At 40.0% G+C, this 25,627-nt stretch overlaps 1 protein-coding gene across 2 annotated transcripts in view; it reads left to right on the plus strand.

Moving 5' to 3' along the window:
• The window catches only part of DMD (dystrophin), a 1,188,090-nt gene that overhangs the window by 863,659 nt on the left and 298,804 nt on the right, over positions 1-25,627 (plus strand). For both annotated transcript variants that reach the window (XM_081951523.1, XM_081951524.1), the window contains exons 58-59: positions 120-388; positions 25,288-25,434. In XM_081951523.1, coding sequence (XP_081807649.1) covers positions 120-388; positions 25,288-25,434 — 416 coding nt within the window. The remainder of the gene's footprint in view (positions 1-119; positions 389-25,287; positions 25,435-25,627) is intronic.

Raw genomic sequence — 25,627 nt, forward strand, 5'->3', positions numbered from 1 at the left:
TCCTGAAGTCAATTATAAGTTATTTAGTTTTTTGGTGTTAATTTTTGCCTGTTAATAATAAAAAAAATGAGATTTTGTTTTTAAATTTTATTTATGTTATCTATGTGCTTCGCTTTTAGAGCTGTCTCCGGGTGAAAGAGTCCAGTATGTGACTCGACTCCTAAAGAAGCAGGCAGATGATGTTAAAACAGAATGGGATAAATTGAATTTACAATCTGCCGACTGGCAAAAAAAGATTGATGAAGCCCTTGAACGACTACAAGAGCTTCATGAGGCAATGGATGATTTCAATCTAAAGCTGCATCAGGCAGAAATGGTCAAAGAGTCTTGGCAGCCAGTTGGGGATTTGCTCATTGACTCACTGCAGGATCATCTTGAAAAACTGAAGGTAAATTGGTATTTTTGTTCAGTGATGTTTGCATTAAGATACATTTAACATTCTGCTGTAGCTTCCACAGCAAGAGAGAATTCATAATTATTTTAATTAATCACATTGAATATTGAGATAAAATATAAATCAACATATATTGCTGCTATCTTAAATAATTTAGTTGTGCCTTAAAATGTAGGATAGTGAAAAATTCCAAAGGCATTCGGTTTTATATGTCAAATTATTTTAATTGTGCATTTTTAGGAAACTTCATTTGTCTATGAAGTTTAGGAAACTTCATTTGTTAATGTAACCAATTATATATATATATATATATATATATATATATATATATATATATATATATATATATATATATATATATATATATATATATATATATATATATATATATATATATATGCATACATATACATACATACATACATACATACATACATACATACATACATTATGGAAAAATTATCAAATGTCAGCAAAATTATAGTTACTTTGTGGGCTAATTATTTGTAGGGTGTAAGAAAATGCTTTCATTTCTATACTACTTACATTAATTAATTGATAGATTAATGATAGATTATTGATGCCAAGTAATTGATGACTCTTAGCAGCCATAAATATATTCTTCTCGATGATCTATCCCTAACTTGGTCCTTCAGTTCTTGCAACAGTGCATTCGCTAAAAGCGAAGCACATAGATAACATAAATAAAATTTAAAAACAAAATCTCAATTTTTTTATTATTAACATGCAGAAATTGGTGGTGGTGGTGGTGGTGGTATTCAAATATTTTTACTATGGGTTCTGTGGGCGTGGCCAGAAGGTCATTTGACTGGGTGGGCATGGTTAGGTGATCATGGGACTGGATGGGTGTGGCCAACTCAACATCGCTCACATTGAAGGGGCCTCGCCTCGTCGGGCCCTTCACCTCCCACAGCCACTGACCTCATCTCCAAACTTTTTATGCAAAAAGAAATTGCTTGAGAAACTCTGATTCCAAGTCATGAGTTTAAATCTGATTTAACTAACCTAATCCACCTCCATAAGTCGGGTATCAAAGATCTACAAATTTTTCTTTAGTTGTACCAACCATGTATCTGTCAACTTGTAAAGCATTTCCATGACTACTATCAAGTTGACATAAAAAAAGGGAGGAAGGGAGGAGAATTCCATGCATACCTTTGGCCACAGTCAGGTCTCATATTCCTACAGCTGGTGTGTGAAATGCGCATGTTCATAGCCTGCCGTAGGCACCTTCTTGGTGGATGTGATTTATGACACAAACAGAGGGGAGGGGATACAGGGGTAAAGTTCAAATGCAATTAAGCGCCAATCAGTTTCGGCTCCACAGAAGAACATGCCAAAATGTTGATCCTAATAAATGAATGGATTTATTTTGAACTTTGTCTCGAGGCTCGCAAATTATTTAGGTCATCCTTTGGAAACTTCGCAATACCATTACTACAACCTATTAAAACTATACAGGTAATCATCAACTTACAACCACAATTAGGATCAGAACTTCTATTGCTAAATGGGGCAGTCATTAAATGATTTGTACCCAATTTTATGACCTATTTTATCACAGTTGTTAAGCAAACTGCCATGGTTGTTAAGTGAATCCAGTTTCCTACACTAACTTTGCTTGTTGGAAGCAAGTTGAAGAGGTCATAAATGGCAATCATTTGATCCCAGGACACTGCAACCATCATAAATACATGATGGTTGCTAAGTGCCTGAATTCTGAGCACACGACTGCAGGGATTCTGCAAAATTCATAAGTTTGAAGACCAATTTTAAATCACTTTTTTCAGCACCACTATAGCTTTGAACAGTTGCTAAGCAAGTGGTTGTAAGTTAAGGACTATCAGTGTTTACATAAAGTGCTTGAGCAACCCCATTCCCAGCCATTCCGCAATCATATTTTCTAACTCATGTACCTTTTACATCATAGATCAAAAACCTGTGAAATATTCTTTGTCTTTCCCTGAGGATAAATTTTGCACCTGCCTGTTTATAGATACTTAACCAAAAAAAAATCAGATTTTTCTTTTCATATGTTTTGTAGATATGGGACCACCTTGGATATAAAGTCATTTTTATAACCCCCCACTGTCCAATGAGCACATTGATTAATACAATTAATAAGAGTTTGTTCTGACCCCCCTCTCTCCACTCCTGTGAACAAGCCAAAACACAGGCTTGGCTGCTTGCCACTGTTTAATTGCAAGATAACAAACCCTTGGGCCGAGGGCCCAGATAACTCAAAATACAAGAAAAACAAACCAGATATTCAAACACGCCTCTAAGACATCGACTTTCTTCACTGCTAATTTCGAACAGTTGTTTCCTGCAAATTTCCGCTCCCAACGCCTCACCTATAAGCTCTCTTGGGAGAGGCCAATCTACAACCACATGTGCTAATTATTGTCTGTGAGCCTGCCTACGAAGCTGCTGCTTTCGTTTCTCAGCCCTTCTCACTCTAGCATCAGGGACTGACTGCCTTTGATCCTCCCCACTACTCCATGCCTCAGGTGCCTCCTGGTGGCCAACCAGCCCCTCTGGTCCCTGCTCTGAATCTGCAACCTGCACAGGATCTTCCACATCATCCAGGGCAGACTCAAATGATCCCTCGCTATCCGAGTCCAGCAGCAAATACAGTGGATTTCAACAAGTATTTCCAGTTATGAAATATTAATTATAAGCTTGATTAAGAAATAGATGCTATGAATTGCAAACACCCTACATACAGAGCACATTATATAAATTTAGCATTTTCACATCAGCTATATTTTCCAAAGATATAATGCCAATTATAAAGATTCTGTTTCACTAAGTGGCTTCACTTGAGAAATGATTCTGTACCACAAATTCATCTGTTTTTTGAATTTACAATTGACCAAAATACAAAGATAATTGCAAATTTTGCACATTGTGTTTTTTATTTGATAAATTACTACCTAAAACAGTGATGGTGAACCTATGGCACGCGTGCCACAGGTGGCACGTGGAGCCATTTGTCAGGGCACGCGAGGCGCTGCCCTGTCAGCTGGCCAGCGCGCATGCGTGCGCTGGCCAGCTGAGTTCACCTTTTTAAAAGCCATTTTTCGCCCTCCCCAGGCTCCAGAGGCTTTATAGGAGCCTGGGGAGGGCAAAAAGAGCCTCCCCCGCCCTCCCAGAGGACCTCCGGAGGCGTCAGGGATCATCCGGAGGCTTCCCTGACGCCTTCAGAGCGCTTAAAACCACCCTCCGAGCAAACCGGAAGTCGGTTGCTCAGAGGGTGGTTTTAAGCGTTCCGAAGGCTTCAGGGACCACCCGGAGGCTTCCCTGACGCCTTCGGAGCGCTTAAAACGATCCTCCGAGCAACCCGGAAGTCACTTCCGGTTTGCTCGGAGGATCCTTTTGAGCGCTCTGAAGGCTTCAGGGAAGCCTCCGGACGGTCCCTGAAGCCTCCGGAGGACCTCCGGGGGGCGGGGGAGGCTCTTTTCGCCCTCCCCAGGCTCCAGAGGCTTTATAGGAGCCTGGGGAGGGCGAAAAAAGCATGTAAAAATGGGGGGGGGGTGTCACGCGTTGTGCGCGCATGCACATGGGGGGTCGCACATTGCATTATGGGTGCGGCACACCTGCACACAATCCCCCTGCGCTCCCCCCACTTGTGGCACGCGAGCCAAAAAAGGTTCGCCATCGCTGACCTAAAATAATGATAAACAAGGTAGAGGTCAGCTAATTGTTCTAAGAAAAACATAATAAATGCACTTTTATGCACCTTGATTTTTTCCTCTGCTTTTGAAACGGAATAGGACTGTTCTTCTGCTACCCTTCGCCTCCCCTTTTTCGCCCCCAGGTTTCTACCCCCAGCCATTAACCTCTACCATCTCGCCTCCGCTGTTAGGACCCTAGCTGGAAGGATACAACTGACTGCAGGCACATACTTCCGCAGAGGCACATGTGCCACAAATGCCCAACAACCAAATGCTCAAAAGGAAAACACCTTTACAGCAACACAACACATATACATATTACAATAGAACAAATTTCTATAACATATCAAGTTTCTACTTCATGTGATGATGCTTATTACTTTTTATTTATTACCATTTCCTTCATTTCTCGAACAGCATAAACAGATAGGGTCCTAACAGCAGAGGAGAGATGGTAGAGGTTATTGGCTGGGGACGGAAACCTGGGGGCGAAAAAGAGGTGGCGAAGGGTTGCAGGAGAACAGTCCTAGACCCTTTTGAAATATTAAGTTTAGCAACAATACAAAAGAAAAACTTTTGTAATATCACTTCTTGGTTTTTCTCTTCATTTTCTTATCCCAATTTTCTATGTATATTTTTCCTTCTTTTCTTATTAAAATAAAATCGTTTTAATTTTTATTATTGAAAGAGACATCACCTTCCTCATAACTAAATACTCATCAATTATCTGGAATAAAACTGTATCACCATAAAATGTCCTGTCCAGGACAGAAGAAGGGGCAGTCTGAGTTTAGATATCTTTGGTTCCAAGCCAAAAAATCCAATTACATTTGGACAGGAAATTCAAAAGAAGAAAGCGGGGGAGGTCAAAGCTATTGGTACATGGTCCCTATCTTGCAGGAAAAGACAAGGTTAGGGATGCTTTGAATCTACTGTATGGGATCAGATAGCTTTTTTGTTCTGCTTTTTTGTTTGATGAGTGGTTCCAATAAAGAAATATGCTTCCCCGCCCCTGCCCCCCAATACCTTTCCCCCAAGGACTCTACAAATACTATGATTGTCTAGGGCTGAAAAGTACAACATGGGAAGTTACCAATTTATACATTTGTGTTCTTTGAGCATCCCATGTGGTTGCATTAAATAGACAACGCAGCATCCTGAGAAATGCCCCTTTAGTATAGAACTATTATTTTCACAACTTTAAGTCCTTTTCATTCTAAAAGGAAATGAAGCAGCAGAAGCTAGAGATAATACAAGAAGTGAACAGCAATTTCAGCTCCTCCAAATTTCCCACACCCTACGTATTCCTTTGTTAATAGAATCTGTTTCTACTAAATAATAAACGAAGTCTACTTATTTATGCTACAAGTGTGCAATTTAAAAATATCTAGCTGTGGGAAATGTGGAACATAATATTTGGATTAGTTACAATCAAACTGGTTTCTGGATTCTTTTCCTTCTAGACAAAACTTTTGTCCCACAGAATCCTTTCTTCTGACACTGGCCAGGTGGGTGGCCAGCCTCTCAGACAGTGCGGGGCTGCAGCCTTGCATCCTAAAACAGCGCAAGGGGAGGAAATCCTGTCATCCCAAAACAGCGCAGGGCTGCAGCGAGGCAAAACAGCATGGGGGGGAAGCCTCCAATCCCAAAACAGCACAGTACTGCAGCCTCAAGTCAAATCAGCACAGCTGGGGGGAAGTCTCACATCCTAAAACAGCGCTTGGGGGAGTGAGATTGGGTAAGGCAGGCAGGCATGCAGTTCAGGCAGCAGAAAGGTAGGCTGGGGTACAGGGGAAGGAGCTGGGCAAGGAACAGAGATCGGGGAAGGCTGATACCTGAGGCAGAAAGGTAGGCCATTTGCAGGGACCGAGTGGTTGAGCAAGCGAGTGAGGGAAACAGCTATGCCACTGGCCGTGTGACTCTATTAGGCCTCGGCCAAGGCCGAGGTGATGTAAGGAGTGACTGGGCAGGGAGGGGCAGGGTGGGTGTGGCCAGTCAGAAGTTTCACTACCAGTTCACCCAAACTGGCTGAATCCCACCACTGAGTCCATCTTCCTTACTACTGGTACTCTTCTTGTCCATTTTTTTCCTTTATATAAATTAGACGATCTATGCTTTATATCCCTTCAGAGAAAAGTGGGATGAAAAGGTTTGAGGATTTAGGAGGTCCTACTTATGAATTCTCCTACTTTCTACTTTCATTTATTTTGTGACCTTGTTTTTCTTAAGTTCTCTCTCTCCCCTACTCTGTTCTGTTCTTTGTGACCTATTTTTTTCCTAATTTCTTGTTTGCTAACATGGTTATCCCTTAACCTTTTTGTTTTAGCCATGCCTTTCCTTTGTCACCCTATTCCTCTTCCATTTTCTAAGGTTTGCTAAGGTTGTCACAAGTTTAAAAATGTCAATTTCTCTTTATTAGAGTGCATCATGAAAATATGGTTTTTAGCAATTCACAAGCAGTTGACAACTGAATTATATTTCACAATGCATTGCTAAAGCAAAAAATAATGTAGTGTATTAAATTATGTTGGTCGGTATCGCTAGAATAAGGAAAATCATTTATTTAATTCATCTACAGAGAACAATTCTTTTTCAACAAGCTAGAATTTATCTTCGTGTGTGCTTTAGCAAACCAGTCCCAGTTCATCCACAGGGAACAATTCCTTTTCAACAAGCTGGAATTTATCTTAGCGTGCACTTTAGCGAACTGGTACTGGTTCGCATAGAAATCCACCCCTGGTGCACTACAGTAACCTAATCAGATAACTCTAGTTCATAAATATGGCATGTATTTAAAAACTTTAACCTTAAATTTAATGCATGTATTAATCAAATGAACTCCACATAATCAAACTACCTTCATTCAGATTTCCTTCCTCTTTCTTTTAGTTTCACAGATACGTTCTATTTTGTTTATTTCATTCATTGTATTTATTAATTCATGCGTTTGCCATATACTCTTCTTAAATTCAAATAGCAATCTTTTATATGTAATATTGATTACCAAATGGGACCAGATATCTTGTCTATAACTTTGGTCAGCTGAGACTGTCACATATGCTTTTTAATCTTTCAGAGACAATATAGTTACATGTAAATATAGATATAGACATTATCCATATAGACATATATTATTTATATTACCTATATTATAAATATAGACAGTAATAATTACCAGCTTCGGTTCTATCACTATGGTTAGCTATATCACATACACCATTCCCTGCTATTGGTAAGAAAGGTATCAATTCATTTCACAAGTTTTGGACAAGATGCCTCAAGGGCAATCAAAACTCTGTTACTATTTGAATTATACAGTTCTGGACGAGAAGAGAATGAATTTCACATTATTATTTCCCAACTCCACAGTGTATGTTTCCAAGGAATAGAATTATATGGAGAAAGAGAAAGATTCTTTGTTAAGCTTGTGACACATCCTTGCATTGGATGGCAAACGTAAACAAAAATATTTAAGGGGATTTTTTTTAAGAAGGGATAGAAAAGAGATAAAATCTTTACTTTAGCTGAAAAAGATCAAATGCATGTTTTCCAAGAAAATTTTTTGTCTTGAATTTATTTTAATTTTCTGGAAGACAAATTCTGAATACTGTATTGTTGTAATTATTCACATGATTTAAGCCACTGAATCAAATTCATATATTCCTATTTTTACTTGTAATCCCAACATTATCCGTCCATATGTAGCATAAAATTACATTTTTTTTAATTTTTATTTATGGTTTTTTTCTTTAACATATACAGTATGAGTACTTAATGAACATTTCCAGAGTAGTGAACAGTATACAGAGTACTAACAACAATAATGATGCTGTTTAGGTATACATAATAATAAACTTTCAACTTCTAAAATTTACATACATTGTAGTATATTATATTTTGTAACAGTGTACATAGTAATGTTTTCCCCATTTCTACTTTCTACCTCTTTTTTCTAACCCCTAATACAACAATTCCCATATTAAAAAGTATTATGTATCTATCCATCATCTCTTACCCTTTACTATTTAAGCATACATGGTAGTAGTCTTTCAACTACTAACATTTACATATGCATAGCAGTTAGTACCTTACATCATGTGACATTATGCATAATAACATTCCCAATTTCTAATTTTTAGCTTTATTTTATTTAATTAGCTTTATTTTAGTGAAGTGCACACTCAGCGAACCAGTTGTTACACCGGTTGAATCCCCCCCCCCCGCCCCTGGTATTTATATCTTTTAAATCTTTTCCAAAGCTCATCAAGTAATATTTTCAAAAGCTTGCATCATATTGGAAAATTTAATTTAGAGAAAATCCTGAATTAAGAGTCTCTTGGTGTTTCTTCTTCTGGAGTGGCGATTTTATTTCTTTTTAACAAGAGAAGACAAAGCAGATATGGGGAGAGGAACAAGTTAATTTATTAATGAGAATAAACCGAGCAGAAGGTTGTTTTCCTCTGAGAGACTCAATCGTGTTACTGACTGTTTCCTGAACTGAAAATAAATTGCTGATTACCAGGTACATAACTGGGAAAATAGTAGCATCTTTGTCACTGTGTTTATTTGGTTTGCCAGCTGTGCCTACATTCTGAGTTAGAATGCATGAACTGTCTCTTATCAGCAATGATTTACTGCGCATGTCATTACATCACATACCTTCTTTCCTTCTTCCTTTGTCTGTATGCCAGGCCGACAAGGGCTCTGCCAAGATGTAATTAATTGGCTTAGTAAGTTTGAATTTTTACTTTCTTTACAATTAAATTTTTTTTCTTAGATTATGCCTCGGGTTTATTTTGCTTATTTCAAAAGTATACTACAAGGAAATTCCACGGTCCATACATCGTTGATTTACAGGGCGGAATTCACACCCCAACATATGGTAACATAGGATGGTTGATGTATGGTTTTTCCTTGCTTTGTTACTTTTTGAAGATAAACACCTAGGCTAATCAAGACAAATGATTTATAGCGACTGAGGAACGCTTCTAAGATGCCTAAAAAGAAAAAAAATTAAAAGAACTTTCTGCAAGGCATTCTGATGGCTTTAGTCTCTCCGATGAAGAGGTGAAAAGTATTTTACAAAGATTTACAACTCTTGATGCAACCGGACTGGGTGAAGAATCTGCTGTGGGACAGATCTCAACAAGATGGGACTGTTTCTGGAGATGATGTATTCCGACTGAGGTCAGTAAAGTATCTTCCTAATTATGCATGCTCCCAAACATCTCCTAGAGATTTTGAAACTCTCGATGCCAGGCCAAAGCTTTCACAGCCAGAGCAATTTCACTCCCACACAGAGGGAGAAATGTATGATTCTCTCTGCACCTCTGAGCAAGCTATGGAAAGCTATCCTAATCAAATAGAGTATTATGAACACCAGCTGTTCCAGGCCAAAAATGTTTATTCCATGCTCAAGTCAGAGAAGAGAGATTCCCATGCTTTTCAAATTTCTGAAAATGCCATCTTGCCTTCTTCCCCAAAGCCTAAGACACACCCCCTGGAGGATATTGTGTCAGGCAAATCAGAACAGAGAGCTGTGCACACGTCACAATTGCCACGTGGTCTCCTTTGTTCTCCAATTGCACATGCCACGCAGGCAGAAATATTACAGCCAAAAGATGTAACCACAGCACCATCTCCTGGCAGAAATAATTTACTACAAAGAGCTGATATGAACGTTAAAACTCAGGAGCAATTCAAATCACTGCAACAGACTCTTTCACATATGTCATTAGATTACTCAGATATTCAGGCTGCAACGCATCAAGTGCCTCCACAGGCCCAATTTTCAGCACCCCCTGGAGGTGCCGGAGCACGACAGTACTTAATGCAGCCTCCAGCAAGCCATGCTTTTATTCCTGCTCAAGAACCATCCCTAGCTGTTAGATTTCAGCAACCACAGGTTCAACAACAAGCATTTTTACCTGCACAGCAAGCATTTCAAATGCACATTCCTCAACAGGTGTTTTCTGTTGCTCCATTGGCTGGTGAGTCAAAACTAAAAATGTCAGGACAGAATTATAAAGCCTGGGTCAGTAAGGTTTCACTTTTGCTTTGCAGAGAAGGTACCCATTGTGTGGTGTTTAATCCTCCTGCCCAGCCATGGACTCCTGCAATAAGAGACTTAGAGACTAAGGCTTGCACAACATTATTGATGTCCATGGAAACTGAAATGCAATTTTTCCGCCTAATGCAACAGCCCAACAAATTTGGGCCCATTTGGAAGATTGCTACAGCCCCGTTTCAATTGAATCTTCATGTTTGCTCAAGTCTGAGTTCCATGGTTCGAAATTGAACCCTGGTGAGCAAATCGGTGGACATTTGACCAAACTGAAAAGAATGAGAAAAGAATTGAGAGAAAGAGGCCATTTTATTGATGATGTTCAAATGATCAGCATTATCATTAACTCAATGAATTATGAATGGAAAGATGCCATTGCAAAGATAACCAAGTGCCTATTGCTCAACACACAGTCAATAATGTTTGCAGACTTTTAATTGAGGAGGAAGCTTTATTTTTAGCCATGCCGCATTTGCGAGGACCACCCACATCAAGAGCTCCAGCGAGACGTCCCTTCCGAGGAAGAGCCTACGCTCCAAGGATGCCAAGATGCTACATTTGTAACCATATGGGACATGACACCCGGGATTGTCCCCAACGAGTTCCAGCTCCCATCACATACCAGCCCAGAGGAACAGACTCCAAAGGCAGAGGTAGAGGTGGAAGACAAGGTCGTCATGGTCCAAGGTTTGGTTTGGTTTGGTTTATTTGGATTTATATGCCGCCCTTCTCCAAAAGGACTCAGGGCGGCGTACAACATTAAAATCACACATCTCAAAAGTTAAAAAAAGATTAAATCCATTTCCAAAAACAAACAAACCGATTTTTTTAAAAAAAGAAACAATACATTTAAAATAAGTTAAAATTAACATTAACATTAACAGGCCAGGCCGCTTGCTGGAAAAGCCAACTTTTTAGGGCGTGTCGGAAGGACCGGAGGTCAGGGATTATGCGGAGCTCCGGGGGCAGCTCATTCCAGAGGGAAGGCGCTCCCACAGAGAAGGCTCTCCCCCTGGGGGTCACCAGCCGACACTGCTTGGCCGACGGCACCCTGAGGAGGCCAACTCTGTGGGATCGTACTGGACGGTGGGAGGCTACTGGTGGCAGTAGGTGGTCTCGCAGGTACCCTGGGCCTAAGCCATGGAACGCTTTAAAGGTCATAATTAATACCTTGAATCACACCCGGAAAACAACAGGCAACCAGTGCAGGCCGCCTAAAAGGGGTGTGACATGGGAGCACCTAGGTACCCCCATGACAACCTGCGCGGCCGCATTCTGGACCAGCTGAAGCCTCCGGGTGCTCTTCAAGGGCAGCCCCATGTAGAGAGCATTGCAGTAGTCCAGGCGAGAAAGGACGAGGGCATGAGTGACTGTGCACAGAGCATCCCAATGCAGGAAGGGGCGCAACTGGCGTACCAGGTGATCCTGGTAAAAGGCCCCCCTGGTCACGGCCGTCAGGTGTTCTTCTAAACTAAGCCGCATATCCAGGAGGACTCCCAGATTGCGAGCCTTCTCTGAGGGGGCTAAAATTTATCCCCCTATCGTCAAAGATGGAACAAGATGTACAAATCGGGATGACGGAAACCACAGCCACTCAGTCTTGGAGGGATTGAGCTTGAGCCTGTTCCTCCCCATCCAGATCTGCACAGCCTCCAGGCATCGGGACATCACGTCGAGGGCATCGTTTGGGTGGTTTGGGGTAGAGATGAAAAGTTGGGTATCATCAGCATATTGATGATACCGTACCCCAAAACCACGGATGATCTCGCCCAGCGGTTTCATGTATATGTTGAACAGGAGGGGTGAGAGAACCAACCCCTGGGGCACCCCACAAGTGACACGCCTGGGGGTCGATCTCTGCCCTCCAGTCAACACAAACTGCGACCGATCTGACAGGTAGGAGGAGAACCACCGTAAAACGGTGCCCCCCACTCCCAACCCCCCGAGTCGTCGCAGTAGGATACCATGGTCGATGGTATCGAAAGCCGCCGAGAGGTCTAATAGGACCAGGACAGAGGAACAGCCCCTGTCCCGGGCCCGACAGAGATCATCGACCAACACGACCAATGCCGTCTCCGTGCTGTGCCCGGGCCTGAAACCCAACTGAAATGGATCCAGGTAGACAGCTTCATCCAGGTACTGGGGAAGCTGACGTGCTACCACACTCTCGACAACCTTTGCTACAAAGCGAAGGTTGGAGACCAGACGATAGTTGGCTAAAGAAGCTGGGTACAGGGAAGGCTTCTTGAGGAGGGGCCTCACCACCGCCTCCTTCAAGGCGGTGGGAAAGAACCCCTCTCTCAATGGAGCGCTGGTAATCGCCTGTAGCCAGCCTCGTGTCACCTCCCGGGAAGCCGAAACTAACCAAGAGGGACACGGGTCCAGCACACAAGTGGCAGCACTGAGTCTCCCCATAATCCTCTCCATGCCTTCGGGGGTCACAGGGTTAAACCCATCCCAGATTGTCTCCTCAAGATTCATCCCCGTCGGCTCGCCCGAATCTACCCAGTCAGAGTCCAAGCCTGTCCGGATCTGAGCGATTTTATCCTGCAGATACTGAACAAATTCTTCAGCCCTACCCTGATCTAAAGGGGTGTGATCCACAAGCTCGACTCGCCACATTGGCCTTAACCAACGATCCACAACCTGATCCAGAGTACGACAGACAGCTTTTGTGGACTTTGGATAGTGGCGCAGCATTTCACGTCACCTACAGAAAGGAAATCTTCACAGAGATGCACGAGCCAGAACCTGATCTACGTGAACTTTATTCTTTCTCCAATCATCCCTGTAAGGTCATGGGAAACGGAACTGTTTATGTTGAAGAACTCGATGCACTCATCCTTGATGTTTATTACATACCTACAACAACCAGTAATTTGCTTAGTCAAAGTCACTTGTCTAGAATGTTAAAGTTCCAGGTTCACCACCTCGAAAAAACAAAACATAGTTAAAAATGGAGATATTGTTGCTGAAACCATGCTAATTGGTGGTGTTTATTACATAAAACCAAAGCCTAAACCGCAAGCACAGGCAAGTATACAAACTCCAAAAGAGGAGAGTACAGGCCCAGAGAGAGTTGCTTCAGTGAGAGATCCTGTTGCTACTCCAAAGGCTCCTAAAGCCAACAAACAGAAAATAAGGAAGCAGGTTGCTCAGAGCAAGCCTGAGGTTCCTCATGAAACTGTTAATGTTGAAAATTCACTAACTGGTAAACGTTTGCATTCCAGATGTATCCAGAAGTGGCATAGAAGATTGGGGCATGCCAGTTTCCCTGTTCTTAGGAAAATGCCGGAATTCGCAAAAGGTTTGGATCTAAAGGGGTGTAAAATGTTTTTGGATTGTGCAGTTTGCAAGAAGGCCAAATCCAAAGCAGCAACCATTCCCAAACACACTACACGCCTGTCAACACGCATTTTTGATTTGGTACACACTGACATAGTGGGTCCTTTTCTGCCAACACTTGGTGGTAAAAAATATTTTCTAACAATTGTTGATAATTACTCTAGATATGGATTTGTATATCCTATGAGAGAGAAATCTGAGACCTTTCAGATCTTTAAAGACTTTGCAGCACTTGTTTCTACCCAACACCAAGTTTGCATCACCAGAATCCAGAGTGACCGTGGTGCTGAATTCATGTCTCAGCGTTTCCAGGACTGGATGCATAAGAATGGAATTTTTCATCAGACATCCGCTCCGTACACACCGGCTCATAACGGAGTCGCAGAATGAAGACAAGGGGTCCTACAAACCATGATGTGTTGTCTCCTAGAAGATGCCAATCTCAGTAACACATACTGAGGTGAAGCTATCAAATATGCAAATTACATTGTTAAACCGTACTTGGAGCAGTGTAATAAATCAAACTCCTTTCTTCATGATGTATGGCTACAAGACCGATCTCAAGAACCTCCATATTTTTGGTTCATACACTATGGTGAACATTCCCTTAGCTCAAAGAAGAAAAGGAGGTCCAGCAGCAAACAGGCTGAGATTTATGGGTATTAATGATAATTCAAAATGGAGCCAATTTATTGACTATAAACATGTAATTGTGATTTCACAATCTGCTAATTTTGAGGAAGATATTGACTGATCCAGGATTCATTCTAACGATCCTGGAGTTTATTTTCCTAGAGATGATGTTGTTGATGCCATGCAGCCTGATGACCAAGATTCACAGGCAGATATTCCATCTACTTCTCCACAACCTGATGTTCCGTGTTCGCGAACTGCGGATGCTGATGCTAGCGATGAATGTGAGGACGAGGACGAAGCAGAAGAAGAATGGACTGTTGTTCTGAGACATTCCAAGAGGGTCACAAAAGGAATCCCTCCACAGCAATGTTCGTGGCAACTGACAAAAACACCCTTGCCTTTGATTTGCAATGTTACACTTCCTCCTGATACGTTCACACAAATCAATCAGCTTCCTGATTCAGAGCAAGAGAAGTGGTATCAGGCAATGCAGGATGAAATGGACAGTTTAAAGAAACTTAATGTATTTACACCTGCAAAACCTCCAGCAAACAAAAAAGTCATTGGCACTCGATGGGTCTACAGAATTAAAAAGAAACCAAATGGTGAGTCATTGTACAAGGCTAGACTTGTAGCTCAGGGTTTCGCTCAACGTTATCCTGAGGACTACACAAACACCTACTCACCGACAGTCAGAACTGAGAATGTAAAAATTGCTTTAACCACTGCAACTATTCTTGGTTTAGAAGTTTTCCAGTTTGATCTTGACACGGCTTATCTACATGCTGACCTAGATGAAAAGATCTATGTGAGAGGACCTCCAGGATTCCGACAGCAAGAAGGGGATACATGTTTTCTAAACAAAAGTCTTTATGGTCTGAAACAGTCAGGTTTAATGTGGTACTTATGTCTTACTGACAAACTAAATTCAATGGGCTTTATTAAGTCTGAAACTGATGAGACTTTTTGTGAACATTACTGCACATATTCACAAAAAGATCTAACAATGCATATGAGATCATTCTTGTTTATGTTGATGATATTGTTTATATTAGTCCAAATAAGAAAAAGACTGAAATTTTTGCTAAAAGTTTGCAGAGATACTTCACATTGAAATCTTTAGGTCATATTAGCACTTACTTAGGTGTTCAGATTGACAAAACACAGAAGGGGTTTAGTCTTTCACAAGAGGATAAAATTGAACAAATTTTGCATCATTGAAACATGAAGGATGCTAACACAACAAAGACACCCATGCAAACAGATTTTCACAACTTGACACATGAATCAAGTCCTGAGTTCAAGGATCAAACACTTTATCGTTCAGTCATTGGGTCACTGTTGTACATTAGTAGTTGGACCAGACCCGACATTGCACTTAGTGTTAATCTCTTGTCACAACACGTAGGTAAGGCAAAACAATTTCATTGGACATGCGTTAAGAAGTTATTGAAATACCTGAAACACACTAAACACATGAAGTTATTGCTAGAACCAACACATACTGATTATGCAGAATTATGTTGTTATGCAGATTCTGATTGGGCAAGTGATAAGAAATCACGCAAAAGTACTTCAGGTTACATGATGTTCCTAAATGGATGTCCTGTTTACTGGCAAGTGAGAAAACAGAATTTTGTTTCTTGTTCATCTACTGAAGCTGAATATGCTTGTGTTTCCGATGCATGTAATTCTCTAACATGGTTTGATGCTTTGATCGCAGATATCTGGATATGTCCGATTCGACCAATCACCGTGATGGATGATAATGAATCGGTGGTTTATATTTCTGAGTCACATTTCACAGGTTCTAGGTCCAGACACATTGACATTCATTATCAAAACATAAAGCAATTAGTTAAACAAGGTTTTGTTAAATTGCAATATGTATCTATCTACACATGATCAAATTGCTGATATGCTCAACAAACTGCTTCCAGCAGCTCAACACGAGTATCTGCGGAAGAAGATGTGCCTTATTTGATGTTATCTGCCCAACTGGCAAAAGAAGGGGTGTCACTGCGTTTATTTGGTTTGCCAGCTGTGCCTACATTCTGAGTTATACGGCAGCATGAACTGTCTTTTATCAGCAATGATTTACTGCGCATGTCATTACATCACATACCTTCTTTCCTTCTTCCTTTGTCTGTATGCCAGGCAGACAAGGGCTCTGCCAAGATGTAATTAATTAGCTTAGTAAGTTTGTATTTTTTACTTTCTTTACAATTATTTTTTTTTTCTTAGATTATGCCTCGGGTTTATTTTGCTTATTTCAGAAGTATACTACAAGGAAATTCCATGGTCCATACATCGTTGATTTACAGGGTGGAATTCACACCCCAACAATCTTGGACTGTGGCTAAGACAAGCAAGATGATTTAGTTTTGTTAGAATAGCCTACTTGGCTTTAGCCATATATAGTAGTAGGTAGAATTTTGGAGACTAGGAAGGAATGGGAAGTTATACTGGCCTACTATAATTCTACCTTTCTGAAAAGGTGATTTGTGTACAATACTTTTAGTGTTCCAGATTGTAGAACTATTCTGGAGAGTTGATGGATTAGTACAGACAGTCCACTGCTGGAGGCTGATGGGTTTGCTTTGGTGATGTTCCTTCCACCATCAAGCAATTCTGTCAAATCCTGATTGACCTATAAAATAGGAAATGTGCCGTGCAATAGAAACAACCATCTTTTAATAGTTTTTCCTGCTGAGTACAGTTAATCAAATTGCCTGGTTTTCAAAAAAGCTGTTGGCAAAAAAGTGAAAAGGACTAGAGTGCTGTTAAGAAAAAACCCCAAAACCCTCATTTGAAAGACTAGCCTATGACAGCAATGCTATTAAAGAAATCTTTTGTCTCTGCTGCAACTGTGTCTCAGCAACAAAACACAGCAGCAATCTGGGTAGACAGAAGCCTATTGAATTCTGGTACATGACAATAAAGATCACAAAAAGCCTATTGTAGTACATTTTCTCCAGAATTTCAAATTACTCATCTCCGTGGTGACTTGAATGTTGTGCTTGATACAGATTGAGTTAATATCTTCTTGGTTGTATAATGCAACTTATCGGCACCAACAGGAAACTTTTAAAGGGGAGACTTGCAGGATGTATGTTTTTTTGAGTTATGAAAATGCATACATTAGTAATAGAAAGGCTTAGAGTTGATTGAATATTTTTAAAAGGCAGTATTTTTAAAAAATAGATCTTGTTTATAAAAAAACTTTTGGCTTAATATCTTAAATATTCCATTTTCCATCTTGTCAAAATCAGTATCTCAAATATCCCATATTACTTAACAACTTTATGAAAACTCTCAAATTCTCTTCCATGATGATTTCCTGCCAGTATGTGAATGGCCAAAATTATAACATTCTTTTCCAAATACAAATGCAAAGATGTGGAATTATTTTGGAGATAGGGTTGGGATAAATGGGGGAAGGCACAACTTATAAAAATGGTAACCTATCTGGATAGAGATATCTGAAATATTTGGGACATCTTCGGAACTTAATATTACCTTTATAAGGAGAGGTGATTAAAAGCATTCTTTACCAGACTAATCTAGTTTGCTAATTGCATATATAGTTATAATGGTTAGAATTAGCTTCATCTTCTATGTTAAGGTGACCAACCGTCCTCCTTTAGGGAGGACAGTCCTTCTTTTGTAAGTTCTGTCCTCCCTCGAAAAGTGTCCTCCTACATGTCCTCCTTTTTGATATTTGACGGCTAATCTGTCGCGCGTTATGTGACGTATTTTATTAAACAGTTTTGTCCTCCTTTTCATTGTAAAAAAGTTGGTCACCTTATCTATGTAAAAGTTAGACTACTGTGGTACTTAGGCTTAGGGTTAGTAGATTCTAGAGCTTAAGTTTTGGTTTATGTGAAACAGACCTAAAATTTATAAATAATGTTAAAACTTAATATTTATCTATATTTACCAGCCTAAAGAACCAGTGTAACCCTTATGGTTTTAAGATTAGGTCCTGTTAAACATTAGCCTAAATTGTCTCTTATTCTATCCATTTATAAAATATTCAAAGACTTGAAAATAAATTAGACTGGTAAACATGAAAAAGGGATTTTGGAGAGATGTCTTATAATTTCATAGGGTTTTCCCATTCTTCATGTTGATATACTTAGAGTAATATTTAATATTTTAAATATAAAATTAATACTCTTATTAATATTCTTACAATAAAATATTTTATTATAATATTCTTAAGATGTTTCTATTCTGAATAATGATAATGACTCATTATAATACTGAGCCTCATCTAAATTATTCGTTAATCCAATTTATATTCCACCTTTCCTTTAGAAGTTCAAGCCAAACTTCCTTTCTTTTGAACCCATAATGCAGAGCCTTACATACCTTACAAGAATCAAAACCAGCTCTGTTTTTCTGTGCAAATGCTTGTCTAGTTAAACAATAGCTTCCCCTTCTCCCCACTCCTGGATGATCACATTGTCCAATTATGAGACATTCTTTTGTTATGAGAACAGTCCATTTCTTTCTCAAGCACCTGCAGTGGTGACCTTGATGGTTGCCAAGTTCTCATGGTCCACACACACACATTTTCAGCATTCTAATTTTCCCTTTCCTCCCCCCAGTTCATTGACAAGTTGAAAAGCATTAAGGTTTGGAAGAAACAAAGTGTTTGATCTTGACAGTTTCATATAAAATGTGTTCCATTCCAAAATATATTTCAAAACATCACAGTTTTCCTCCACTTTCTTTTTAGCAAATTCTGCATCAGTTTTGAGATCTTTCTATCTCTAATATATCTCAATGAAACGTAAGACGTTAAAAGTTTGATATGGGACATTAAGCTGAGTTGTAACCTGTCATTACAAAGAAGGATTAGACATATAAAAGTATAAATGTAAGACCCATATTTCCTCCTATTTCTTTCAAGTTCTGCATTTCGTTATCTTCCATAGCACTTTTTTTATTAAAGTTTTTTATTTTTCCATTTTCATAACATATAATCACATGTATACTATTATATAATCAACATCATATTGTATTATTAAATGTTTACATCAATTTACATTAATTATACAGTTATGCAGTTCTTATTTCAGAGTGCTGTTCCACTTTAAGTTTGTCTGCTTCAATTGCTGTGGGGGAAAAACAATGGTGGCCATCTTAGTCTTTTGTTCTACCTTAATGTCCAGATCCAAAATTGTAGTTAGTTATACAAATCCCACTTCAAGACTCTGGACGACCTTAAATTCAAACTGGAAGAGAAGCTGTGGCCATCTTACCCTTTTGCCGAGTGAAAAAAAGGAAGAAGAAGAAGAAAGCAAAACAAGACAAAAAAAGCCTTCATATTTCCCAGTTTGGATTCAGTTATTATTCTGTTGTTATTCTTTCCCTTACTGGGTCCAGTCTCTTGTAGCTGCTCCCACTATATCCCTTGAAACAGGCTTGCAAGATTTGGGTATTTTCCTTTGCCTCCTACTTTTCAAAGTTCTGATTTGTGGCAGTTGGTTAATTAAAACTTCCCGCACAGTCAAAGTTAAGTTATCAATTATCAGCAAGAAGAAGTGCTTCTTCCTTCTTTTCTTTTTTTGGGGGGAAGTTAAGATTTATCAATTGGAAAAAGTTGAAACAGAATAAATCTTTCAAAGTGTTTGGTTTCTTTTTCAAATCCAAAACCAAGTTTAAGATTTATGTTTGAATGGGTTTGTCATTTCTCTGCTTTCTCCTCTCTGTCCAAAATTGTTTCGAGTAAATAACTTTTTTGGGAGGGGGGCTGGTGTTTCAACCCTCCATTTTCCCTTTCTTTCTTTTTGGAAAAGTCCCGATCTGACCATCAATATTATTTATGTTCTCAAGATTTCTTTGCCTTTTCCAGGTTTGATTTATGACTGTGGGTTAGATCTTACCAACCGTTCATCTGTTCCAAACCCTCATGTTCCTTTTGCTTTGACAAGAAGTTCAGCATCTTGTCAGCCATATTTCTAGGCTGTCGCCCCGACTCCAATTCAAAAGACAAATCTCCGACCTGCAAGGGATCTGTTGCCTCCCCCTGGGTCTAATGAGATGCTGTCTTCTTCGTCCCCTCTCTGGGGGTGTTCTGGTCCAAAAGGACCTCAAAGTTGGTTTATCAGACAGGGTTTATGTAAGGCTCTTGAGAGCCCATACCCCCGTCTGTCCAGCTGAAGAACTTCCTGTCAACTTCCTCCTCTTCCATAGCACTGTTGATTGCAGCAGCATAAAATCTAATTGCTGGTCACATCTTATCTATGACAATCCTTCCCTAAGTCTTTTCTCTTTCATTTATCTGCTTTCATTTCATGATGTGTCTAATTAGCTTGCTGGGTCACTACATGCTATATTACTGAGATGCCAGTTTAATTATTCTGAACACCTCAGACACTCTCCCAGTAGTGATAAGTAGAATGATATGGAGTTTTTTGCAATTTCCATTCTCTTGGTGCATCAAACATTATTTTAATAATAATGCTTGGCCTACCCTTTATATCAGGTGACTAAGAGCCAAATGCATTTCAATGGATAAAATACTGGATACCTAGAATGAGCATATGAATCTTAAGAAGTCACAATTTTGCAGGCTCAGTTAATATTCTTTGTAACAGGGAGCTCACTATACCAGAATAAGTAAGGAATACAGCTTTCTGGTGTAGACAGAGCTGCATATCTATACCCACATACCCCCAAACTCAACTTCTACATCTTTGTGACAATGGGTTTCTTATAAAATAAAGTCTCATGTTTTTTAGACAGACACTCAATCCAAATGAAAGCTTGAAGTTAATCTAATAGGTAGATGCCACTATAAGAAAAGGCCCCATCTTTGTCTTCATGTCAGATCCCTATAGTGATACTGCCATTCCTGTGGAGAGGGGGCCCTGGATCATGTATTCATTTATTATCCTCTTCCTGTTTTCCTACATATCCTGTAACCCCTTAGTTTATAACTAGCTCTGACACCTATCTGCCCTGTGCTTTGATTTACCTTTGGGGAATGTGAAAAGGGGGAGGGCCCCTTTTTCTCAATTCTGAAGTCTCCAGAGACAAATGCCTGGGAACAGTCCCTTATCTCCTTCCCAGAATGATCATCTTCACAACACCTTCACACCTGTGGATTGGCTCATTCAACATCAGACTGAAGGGAGGAGTTTCTAACTCCTTTATCCTGCTCTGGTCTTGTACTAAACGACTTATTCTCCTTTGGATCTGCCTGTTTGGTGGTCTCTACCAGCTGTGCTTTCCCACGGACACCATTTCGCTGTATAGAACAACAACTATCTCCAAGCTTCATGATGGGTCCTAAGAAATTACCGCCAGGAAAGGCCTCATTGGCCCCGACATCTTCTACGTCCAGCCCCATTGCCCACCAGTCACAACTGGGATCTTTTTTACAACCTAAAGCCCCTGAAGAGAGTTTAAAGGATTTGTCTACTCAGCAGATGCTTCAGGCCCTCTTAAAGGGACAGGACGAAATGAAAAAACAACTGCAGGACTTAAATGATCAGCTCAGAGAGACACAACAAAAAACTACACAGAATGAGCAGAGGATAGGTGTACTGGAGGAGGGTGCGGTTGGGATGAGAAACGACCTGGAGGCAATCCATAGGGGGAATGCAGAAATTGAGAATCGTGATAAAAACGGAATTTGAAAGGATGTCTTTTTTTCTTAGGTTCCAAAACTTGCCAGAAGTTGAAAATGAAGATCTTAAGGAGATTATGACCACAATGTTAGCAGAATATATTAACAGAGAAACAACAGCTTGGATGGGATATTGACCTGATTTATAGGATTAATTCAGCCTATACAAGAACACATAATGTTCCAAGGGAAGTTCATGTTAAATTTCTTAGAAAAACCACAAGAGATGAGGTTCTAGGAGCTCAAAGGGGAGGACCATTAAAATATAAGGATAAAGAAATAACCATTCTTAAGCAGATCCCAAAGAAAGTAAGAGATAAGAGAAGGAAGTGTTCCTTCTTAGCAAAAAAAATATACAATAACGGGATTTGGTTCAGGTGGTTGTTACCAGAAGGTATGTTGATTTTTTGGGAGAGCAGTAGAATTAGAATTAACACAGTTGTGGAAGCAGAGGCTTTCACGAAAAAACACAGTGCTCTCTTAAGTGACATGGGGGATGTTACACAAGAAACAAAGCAGGGAGGGGCTAAGGCTCTGCCAGTGGACGGGGGGGAGGATGCAACAACAAGAAGACTCAGATCACAAAAGTGAATTGAAACACTATTGCAAACGTTGTTACAATGTACTTTTAAGGAAGTGACAAAAAGTAAAATGTTTGAAACATACTGATGATTTTGTGTTAAACCTAAAACTGCTAATATCTATGTAAATGTTCATAGCTTTTTATTTTTCTTTTTTGTAAAAGTTGCGAGACCGGGGGGGCTTCTCCCCCCCCGCACGATGTAGCTGTCAAAATGTTCCATAACCTCTTAACCCCTTTTTCCTTGTAAAACTTTTAAAATCAATAAAAAATTTAAAGACAAAAAAAATAATAATAAAAGTTTTCCCCTGCTGTTTCAAGTCCATGCTTTCTTGATTTGAGGGGTAAAGGCAGGACCTTACACTTCAGCTGCTTTTAAATACTGTATTTTTCAGAGTAGAAGACGCACCTTTTTTTCCTCAAAAAAGAGGCTGAAAATCTGGGTGCATCTTATACATCGATTACAGCATTTTTTTGCCTCCCGGAGCCCCGCCCCTTCACAAAAATGGCTGTGCATACCCTTATGGAGGCTTTCAGAAAGCTCCTGGGGGCTGGGGAGGACAGACATGAGCAAAAAATGGGCCGTTTTCTGCCCCCCCCCAGCCCCAGCAGCACTCTATAAGCCTCCATAAGGCTATGCATGCAATTGTTTTGACAAAAAACGAGACTGTTTTCGCGAAAAAGGGGCCATTCTTGGGAGGTTTGCAGAGTGCAAAAACTTTTTTTCCCTTTCAGAAAGCTCTTTAGTTAGAGTGATTGATGAGAATTACATTTATCAAGTGCTGTGTCAGCAGAGACAAATCTTAGGTGCTGTAGGTTGTCAGTGATTTCCTTCTCTAGCACATGGATAAATATACCTGGAAACATCTACCTACCTACCTACTCTCTCTCTCTCCCTACCTACTGTATTTCTCTCTCTCTCTTCCTACCTACCTGCAAAAATAGACAGACAGATTAACAGAGTTGGAAGGGACCTTGTAGGTCATCTAGTCCAACCTCCACCCCCCCTCCCGTGGCCAAGCAGGAGACCCTACCCCATTTCCCACTCCAGGGGAAGGATGCTGCAAAATTCCCCTTCCCTCCCCACTCCTGGGGAAAGGATACTGCAAAATCTCCATTCCCTCCCCACTCCAGGGGAAGGATACTGCAAAATCTCCATTCCCTCCCCACTCCAGGGGAAGGATACTGCAAAATCTCCATTCCCTCCCCACTCCAGGGGAAGGATACTGCAAAATCCCCATTCTCTCCCCACTCCAGGGGAAGGATACTTACTGTAGTTCTGTCTCTCTCTCTCTATCCCTCTATCTACCTACCTACCTACTCTCTCTCCCTCCCTACCTACCTACTGTATCTCTCTTTCTTTCTCTTTCTCTCTCTCTCCCTCCCTCCCTGTATCTACCTACCTACCTACTCTCTCTCTCTCCCTATTTACCTACTGTATTTCTCTCTCTGTCCCTCTATCTACCTACCTACCTACTCTCTCTCCATACCTACCTACTGTATTTCTCTCTCTAAATATATATCCCTCTATCTACCTACCTACTCTCTCTCTCTCTCCCTACTTACCTACTGTATTTCTCTCTCTGTCCCTCTATCTACCTACCTACCTACTCTCTCTCCATACCTACCTACTGTATTTCTCTCTCTCCCTCTATCTACCTACTTACCTACTCTCTCTCTCGCCCTACCTACCTACTGTATTTCTCTCTCTCTCTATCCCTCTACCTACCTACCTACCTACCTACTCTCTCTCTCTCCATACCTACCTACTGTATTTCTCTCTCTCCCACTCTCTATCTACCTACTTACCTACTCTCTCTCTCGCCCTACTTACCTACTGTATTTCTCTCTCTCTATCCCTCTACCTACCTACCTACCTACCTACCTACCTACTCTCTCTCTCTCCCTACCTATCTACTGTATTTCTCTCTCTCTCTCTCTTTTATCTATCTACTTATCTACCTACCTAACTACTCTCTCTCCCTACATACCTACTGTATTTCTCTCTCTCTCCCTTTCTATCCCTCTATCTACCTACCTACTTTTAAAAAAAATTGTCTCTTCAAAACCTTGGTGCGTCTTTTACTCTGGTGCATCTTATATTCCGAAAAATACGGTAATTGTGCTTTCTCATCAAAAGCAAAGTAAACTTATAGTACTACTCTTGTATGTTCTTATTGCTCAAAGCAGTTTCCACATTTTTAACAGACATATTAGCTTTGATTTTAAGGCAGACTATTGTGTTTCGTAATGTGCAAAACACAATAAAAAGAAGAGTTGTCATTTGTATACTTGCAATCATATTTACTCCATTTAATTTAATTGTTCACATCAACAGTTGAAGATCTTGGTGTTAAAGTTATGAAAAGCAGCAATGAATCTCATTAAGATTTTTAAGTCTAGTCCAAAAAACAAATATTTTCCCCATGAAAATAAAATAAACTACAAAATGAAATTGTCGCTGTTCTGCTTAAAGAAAATTAATATAGTAAATCTAATTGTTCTAGAAATCAGTTTAAAACTTTTTCAGAATACATTGCCTTTAACTTTCTCTAGGTGAAAAACAATAACAAATATTTTTCAATCAGAATAGAGCTGGAAGGAACCTTGAAGGACTTTTAGTTGAACCCTCTACTCAAGCAGGGGGTGCTATACTATTTCAGAATTTGCAGAAATTATAAGGTTTTATGGTTTCAATAAAGGATAATATTTGTAGCTCAGAGTTGAAATGAGGGGTTCTTGATGCTCTTTGGCTGGGTTGTTTTCTTGCATTGGTGATGTTACCTAATTTGGGTAATGAAATGTCTGCAAGAACCCAGCTCAGAGAGCACCAAATACTCTTTTTATGTTTTGTTTTACATAAAGTTTTTTAATTTCATCTCTAGCATCATCTCTAGCATCCTAACTTTACATTGTTACTTTATGCAGGTCTATCAAGGAGACATTATACCTCTTAAAGAGAACATGAACAATGTTAATGGCTTGGCTCATCAGTTTACCTCATCTGAGATTCCACTTTCTCCATATATGCTCAACCAGCTAGAAGACCTGAATGGAAGATGGAAACTCCTGCAGGTAATAATGTACACCTTAAGAACAATCAATACTGTCAGGGTGGTGATTTGGACATATTTATCTGTTCTGATTTTCCATCAAGCAAAGCAAGAAACAAATAGATCCTAATCACTTTTGGTATAGGGATTACTCAGGGATGGGTTTCAAAATGTTTTATTACCAGTTCAGTGGACATGGCCGGGGTGGGGCATGT

This window comes from Natrix helvetica (assembly GCF_964273705.1).
Source record: "Natrix helvetica genome assembly, chromosome: 4".
Lineage (NCBI taxonomy): Eukaryota > Metazoa > Chordata > Lepidosauria > Squamata > Natricidae > Natrix > Natrix helvetica.